This window comes from Rhagoletis zephyria, unplaced genomic scaffold (assembly GCF_001687245.7).
Source record: "Rhagoletis zephyria isolate East Lansing unplaced genomic scaffold, Rhagoletis_zephyria_1.1 Rzeph_scaffold_03892, whole genome shotgun sequence".
NCBI classification, from domain to species: Eukaryota; Metazoa; Arthropoda; class Insecta; order Diptera; family Tephritidae; genus Rhagoletis; species Rhagoletis zephyria.
In genome coordinates this window covers 13,614-21,137 of record NW_016160975.1, presented here as the reverse complement: position 1 = coordinate 21,137, position 7,524 = coordinate 13,614, and the positions used below count along the sequence as shown (strand labels likewise).

The window sequence follows — 7,524 nt, the reverse complement described above, 5'->3', positions numbered from 1 at the left end:
CGCCGAACGACAAGAGTGCCTTGAGGCACACTTAGATTTTTTGCTATAGAACATAAAATCCAACTATTTTCAACACCGTAGACATAAAATCGTGAAGCTTATGACTAAAACTTTACGGGAATAAAATTCTTGAGTTAAAAGAACTTCTCCACAATAAAAATTTTCGATGCTGAAAATCAGAAATTTTTTAATACGAAAACACGATCTCCTCCACCTGTTCGCAAAAAACGGATTACAGAGGACTAACGGCCTGTCGGATTACATTCTAATTTGAGAAAGAAATGTCAGCAAACATATGATCAAGAGCGTTGAACTCACTTGCGTAATGAAAAATTACATTTTCATATGCAAAAGGTGATTTTTGTGATCCTTGCCTTGAGGCACTCTTACCGGTTAGAGGGTTAAGGAGCCATACATACAAATGTACATATATATACTCGTTCGTGTCTTACAGAATGGCACACTGCTACGCACAAGTGATCAGGTGCTCCTTTCAAGACGGGACTATTGCCTGCAAGCATATGAGGCGGAAGATGGAAAATATATGCTGAATCCAATGAATTGTCCAATTACCTATGAGGAGCCTCCAACACTCATGCTCAACACGATAAGTGGGTGCAAGTGTACTTGCAATCTTTGCAAATCAAATACTTATGAACGAGAATTTCTTTATTCTTCGCAGTTCTGATGATTTCTGCTCCATTCTTATATGCGACCATTCTGATCTACTGGCTCATCCCGGAGTTGTGGAACTTGCACACCAAATGTTTAATTTGCTATCTACTGTCGTTAGCTATTGGCACCACGATGATTGTAGTGACAAACATCCAAAAATCGGATTACGACAACTTGCTTTGCGCCATTATTGGTAAATTTCATTTTATAGGCTTTAAGATTTAGAAAATAAGCAAATTGGTGAACGCATTTTCTTTATATATTTCGACAGGATTTGTGACGTACTATTTCCTCACGGCGGTATTTTTCTGGCTTAATGTCATCTGTTTTGATCTTTGGCACAATTTTCGCGGCACCAAAGGAAATGTTCAGCATTTGACTCAGAGAAAACGATTCTTCTACTACGCTCTCTACGCTTGGGGTCTGCCGGCTCTGATGACCGTTTTGACTATAGCTTTGCAGTACTCCGATTTGCCAAATAAACTCAAGTCCGGTATAGGATATTCCCATTGTTGGTTGAAAGGTACGTTCGCGTGTAAATAAAAACATTCATACAGTCGCACATAACTTTTGAGTCTCTAATTCCGCGTGAAGTTGACGACTGGTCAGCCATGATTTATTTCTACGGACCCTGCCTAGTGCTTATTGTTTTCAACATGGTTATATTTTACCTAACCGCTGAGCGGATCTACACCATACGAAAGGAATTGAAAATGTTCTCTCAGGGCGAAGACAGCAGGCGACATTTGCGTTCCCAAAAAAATGAGTAAGTTCTTCTTTAATGAAACGTGTGCCTCATGTGAGTATTTGTATGCTCACCAACCATGGAAGAACCAATTTAATGAAATACTTTAGTTTATGGCTCTTCTTTCGATTGTTCATTGTTATGGGAATCGGTTGGTTACTGGAAGTGCTGGGCTATATTGTTGGCAGTAAGAGTGAGTACGCCATTTTTTTCGCATTCGCCGACATTTACAACGCTTCCCAGGGTTTGATTTTATTTGTGCTGTTGGTTATGAAGAAGAAGGTGCTACTACTCATAAAGAAGAGGTAAATTTCTAAAATATTTATTACTAATTATTTCTAAATTGGCAATATTTGAAATAAAAACTTAATAATTCGCGAAGAATTTTATGCATTGAGGGGTCTGATACCACAGACTCAGCTGATTCGCGGTGCTCTGAAGAGGACGTAGCGCTGCAAACTGTCACAAATGGAATTCCCTCGATATTGAAATGAGTAAATGAATAGGTAAAAAAACAAAGGATTTCGGTTTTCGTATTTGGTTATGGTGTTACTAACGGTTTTTTACGGTCGAATGGATCTAGGCTTGCTGCACATTTATTCCCTTAAAGCACACTAATTTTACTTTTCTTGTTTGAAGTGGGTTGCAATCGCATGAAATGTTTAGGAAAATACTATTTTGCATACATAGGTGTTTGTGTTTATTTGATATACATTTTAGAAACTACAGCATGTTTGGTACTACTTTAACATTCATATCGTCACCATCAATGCGAAAAGCTCATACATATTTCCAAAAAAAAGTCAATTATATACATACATTGATAACGACGATTTGCATACATACATACATACATACGTTCTTCAATCTAATCCGCTTGATTCCGCGATGACCAATATAAAAACTATGCTATTTACATACATTACTTGCTTTGGTTTTAGAGTCTTTAAATCGGATAGCATTATGCAGTCATCAAATAGGCGAACAACCAAATCTAGTGCATCGACCATGGAACTGAGTAAGTTAATGAAAAAATTGTATTCAATATTTTTATGTGTTTTATCAAATGGTTCGAACATTGCGATTTCCTCCTGCACATCCACATCAACTTAAATCAAATGTAACATCAGCTTGCGTCTGTTATTGTGATACCTACATATTTCATGTGCCTGATGATGAATTAAGTTAAACTTTATTTTTTAAATACTTGACAACGTTCCTTAATACAGTTCAGAAATAAAGCCTTTTTAAACCTTTTTTGATTTGATACCCATATTGTTAATAACTGCTTTCACTCTTTAATTATTTGAGTTTACCTTTTTAAACAGGTGGCAACCCTCTTTAATATTATTATTATTTAAACTAAGGATATCTTACCACCTTCTTTTCACGTCATGTTTTAATATTTAATTTAATTTAATTCTAACTTTAAAACAGGTGGCAACCCTATTCAAAATATTTTAAAACCAAATCCTTGTCCTTTCAACTTGTGCCTTTTCAACTGACACACATATTGCGATACATATTTAAATTGTATATATAGTTCCTTTAATTCAAGTTGAATTTAATTTCTAAAACATATGGCAACCCTCTTAAAAAAAATTAAGAAAAAAAAACTTTTTAACGAATGTCAATTCGTACCCATACTTTAATAATTTATTTGACTTATTAAATAATTTGAGTTTAACCTTTTACACAGGTAGAAACTAGGGTTGTCAACATTTTCTAATATATTTATAGCACTTTTTCAAAAAATTAGAAAAAATATAGTATACTTCAAATATATATAGTATTTTATTTAAAAGAAAAAGTAAACGCGATTTTTAAGTGATGGAAAATTGTTTCCTGTGAATGCCGAAGTTGTTGGAATAGAGAGTAGAAATAAAATAGTTTTAAGTAAATTTGTTAATTCTTTCACAGTTATGTTTTCTTTTTTTGATTATAAACTCGCAATTACCTTTTACTTTAAAGAATATTTCATTTAATATCGTTATTTCAGTATAAAGGCCATCCATTTTAATACACATTTTTACGTGCAAATTACTTAAACATACTCATATTTATAATTGAAGAAATATAGTATTTTTCTGTACTATATTTTTCCAACAGTATATGGTACGCCGACCGGAAAAATAGTACAATACTATAAATTATAGTACGGGCTGAAACTAAATTTTTCTTATTTGCCCTTTCTTTGACGCCAATATTTCAATATTTCGTATAATTTAATTTAACTAACTAATGGCAATCCTGTTCAAATTATTTTTAAACCAAAACCTCGTTAAACCTTTTTCGTATGGCACTTGTATTGTGATACATATTTAAATTATCTAATCCTCTTAATTCAATTTCAATTTAATTATAAAATCAGGTGGCAACGCTCCTACATGTACTTTGAAAATAAAGTTTCTTCAAAACAATTTTGATTTATATTCAAATTGAAGTAATTTATTTAACCTATTGCTTATGTTGAATCTAACTTTGTAACAGGGTGGCAACCCTCTGCAAAATATTTTCAAACCATAACCTCTTTCGTCTGACATCCATATCAGGACATACATATCAGTTTTCTGCCTTTATTTAAGCCTAATTTGCTTTTTGAAGCAGGTGGCAACCCTCCTACAAACAGTTAAGAAATAAAGCCCTTTCAAAACCATTTCGATCGAAACTCATAGTGTAATAATTGATTTAACTTAAAAATAATTTGAATTTCATTCTTTTTATCAGGTGGCAACTCTTTAAAAAAGAAAATAAGAAGTCCACAGGCCAAGCCCTTTAATTTCATACCACATTTTATAAAATCGAACGAACGGTACAGATCTGGTATGACGAAAAAGTTTTCGCGTATTATGCGTTCATATATCTGTGTTCGTATGGAATAGTAGCTTATGTCGGCAAGCTGGCTTTAGTATAATGCGGCATTCCCTTCATTCTTTAAACGACAAAAAATTTTTTGATTAGACTTAATAAGAATATTGACTTGCTAGTATCGGAAATATTTATGCACGTTTATTTGCCAAAAGTTTATCAACGGCTCGGCGCCAGTGAGCCATTCGCAATCGTGTGCTGGGAATGCCGCATTATACTAAAGCCAGCCTTTCGACATAAGCTACTGTTCCATACGAACACAGATATACATATGTACGTACATACATACCTAGATTATCTACTAAAAGAAAAATACATCCACAAACTTAAATCAAAATATGTACATATTTATGTATGTATTTACATACATAGGAGATTAGGTTGTAAATATTGCGCCATCTGTTACTCAAAAGCCGAAATACCTACACACACATACTTTTTGTCTCCTCCTCTCACTTCCAGCGGAAGCACGTGTTTCCTAAATGATGACGAAGTGATTTTGTATGGAAAATCATTTGTGCCCATATATTTGAATAAAATAAACATACTTAGAAGATATCAACCAAAACTTCCCATATATCAAGCGAAAGGAAAAGCCTTGAATTTTTGATTAAGGAAAACAAAAACAAAATCATTCGAGCGGGTTTCGGCAATTTTGGTAACTAAAAAAAAAAATATGCAAATTTTTTCAACAATTTTTTGCCTATTTTGTCTCGATATTGGTTGAATTTATGTAAAGTATTTCAATGGCTCCAGAGAACCTATATACCGAAAATGAAATACATATGTATGTACAAATCATAAGTTGCTATAGCTCTTTAAATGCTCAATATTGACCCCAAAATAAGCCAATATTTACCGTTGTTCCTAGGACACTTACTTAAAGAAATGTATGTGTCGATAGGATTGGAATTTTGTCTTTGAAACGCCGTACCTCTCTTTGAAATCGCTTCACTAGTTCTCGTGCAATAAGCGTTTTCGTGAAGCTCCAAAAATTACAACTACAACATTTGAGCATAGCCTACAACATCTCAATTTAAGATGCCCCAAGTCATTACAAATGCTTATTGAACGGATAGGATAAGAACATACTTACTTATAAGTTTTATATATGTACATTAGACTGCATCACGAAAAAAAGTTGCGGTTTTACCGTCGGGATTACAAAATTTATTATATTTTAAGACGTCCATCAAAATGGAGTTTTCAAGAATGAAAATAGTTTCTTAAAGAACTTTTTGAAAAAAGCCTCCTCAGATGACAAAACAGATTAAGCTTAAGAAATCAGCGTAAAAATATTTAAAAATCTTTTTAACGGAATCGTAATAATGAGATTTTTGATGCTGTTTTTTTCCCAAAGATTGATTTACGAAAACCTTACTGGGCCAAAACTATTCTGATTTGGACTTATGGCATCTCGGTAGAAAGGTATTTTCCCACTATTTTTATTTGTGTCCCTTTTTTTCAAATACCAATTCTTAATTCAACTTGGAATGACGCTTTTTCATCCTACCTTTCTCTTTCATCCTTTGAATGAGTTAATTAGCAAAGAAATAAAAAGGGTGAGAAAATACCTTTCCACCGACACCTCTTAAGTCTAAATCAGAATAGTTTAGGTTCAGTTATTCAAGTTTTTCTTATACCAATCTTTGAAAAAAATTTAAAAACTGTGTCAAAAATCTCATTATTACGATTCCGCTCAAAATATTTTTTTAAATTTTTTTTAAATCTTTTTATGTAAATTTTTTTAAGCTTAAACCGTTTTGTGATTTTGAGGGGGTTTTTTTTAAAAAAAAAATCTAAAACTATTTTTATTCATAAAAAACTCCGATTTTGGGGGTACCTATTTTCAAATCGGTCCAGCTCGCTTAAATCTTAATATGTTTCCGAAATATTTTGGTGGACGTCTTAAAATATAATAGATTTTATTATTCCAATGGAAAAACAGTACCGATTTTTTTTTTGTATGGGGAGTGATGCAGTCTAATGTACATAGATATGAACACATAATTTAAGTAGTGCGATGTATGAACAAATATCATAGTATAAGCACATTTAATTAATTTTGTATGTTTTTTATCACTTTTTCTTAGCCAATCTGGAAAGTCGACAGAAAGTTCGGAACTAAGGATCAAAGCAAACACTATGTACCCACACATGTATGCATTTGTAGAGACATTTATTGTACGAACATTAATACCAAAGTTCTAATGAACCTAATGAATACCTCCAACTTAATAAACTAGCGATTAGCTTTACGTATTTGGACTTTTATAAGTTCTTTAAATAAATTTATAAATTGCGTAGATGTTTAAAATTGAGTTACCAAGAATACTCAGCACTCTCGTATGAAGTCGAAGAGATTTGTATGCAGAGAAACTTATTTGAATAGACAGAAATTATATAGATATTACTTATGTATTTGTAGGTGTCTAGGATGTCGTAGGTTAAGTTTTAGGTAAGAATTTATAAAATTAGAAGTAAGCGATTGAAATTAGTATATTTTCAATAAAAGTGGGTTTTATGAAAAAGATAAACACCTTTATTTAAGACACATAGGTTTAGTTTAAAATCCGCCGCAACTATAGGATGTTAACTATTTTTTATGGGTTCCCCAAAGACACCGAAAAAAAATGTAATGGACGCACACATAAAAAATCGCTAGTATTAAAAAGTTGTAAAATAAACAATTGGGTATAATTATCGGAAGTCTCATGAAGAGAAACAGAGTTCTCCGATGGAAAAATGTTGATTTTCAATAATTCTATACCATTTCTACGAAAAAGTTGTTTTTCCCTATATACATAAATTACATGGAAAACTTCATATGCTTTGAGCCAGTTTTAAATATATAGTATATGTATATTTTTTTAACAACAAATGCAGGTATTCTCTTTTCCATTTAGAAAAATCCTAGGGGGGAGAGCTTAACATTTTGAACTTTTTTTTGGATCACCCCAATGTACATACATATGTNGCCAGTTTTAAATATATAGTATATGTATATTTTTTTAACAACAAATGCAGGTATTCTCTTTTCCATTTAGAAAAATCCTAGGAGGGAGAGCTTAACATTTTGAACTTTTTTTTGGATCACCCCAATGTACATACATATGTATGCATGTATTTATGTAGTCGATTATCGAGAAGGCACTGTAGTCGGCTGTATTAAACCCATTTGACATATGCAAACTTAAGCTTCCCCAACAGTGAAAAGCCAAAATGGACAAACAAAA

At 32.4% G+C, this 7,524-nt stretch overlaps 1 protein-coding gene across 5 annotated transcripts; it reads left to right on the top strand.

The window, feature by feature from the left end:
- Positions 1-330: 330 nt before the first annotated feature.
- Positions 331-6,516, top strand: LOC108369888 (G-protein coupled receptor Mth2-like). Of its 5 annotated transcripts, none has more exons than XR_001848575.1 (9): positions 331-354; positions 455-611; positions 683-868; positions 947-1,198; positions 1,270-1,441; positions 1,531-1,725; positions 1,803-1,926; positions 2,362-2,438; positions 6,382-6,516. XR_001848575.1 is itself a non-coding variant. In XM_017625098.1 (8 exons), the coding sequence occupies exons 1-8, from the start codon at positions 346-348 to the stop codon at positions 6,414-6,416; spliced, it is 1,083 nt and encodes a 360-aa protein (XP_017480587.1). In that variant the 5' UTR covers positions 331-345; the 3' UTR covers positions 6,417-6,516. The 5 variants fall into 5 exon arrangements, 3 of the variants coding, with proteins under 3 accessions (XP_017480587.1, XP_017480585.1, XP_017480586.1); XR_001848574.1 differs by having other exon boundaries at positions 1,507-1,725; XM_017625098.1 differs by lacking the exon at positions 1,803-1,926.
- The last annotated feature ends 1,008 nt before the right edge of the window (positions 6,517-7,524 follow it).

Bases quoted from the DNA above. Each gene is read 5' to 3' on its own strand.
- LOC108369888 (XM_017625096.1), top strand. The intron at 1,726-2,361 runs GTAAATTTCTAA...CTTTGGTTTTAG, and splicing joins CTACTACTCATAAAGAAGAG to AGTCTTTAAATCGGATAGCA. The intron at 2,439-6,381 runs GTAAGTTAATGA...ACTTTTTCTTAG, and splicing joins TGCATCGACCATGGAACTGA to CCAATCTGGAAAGTCGACAG.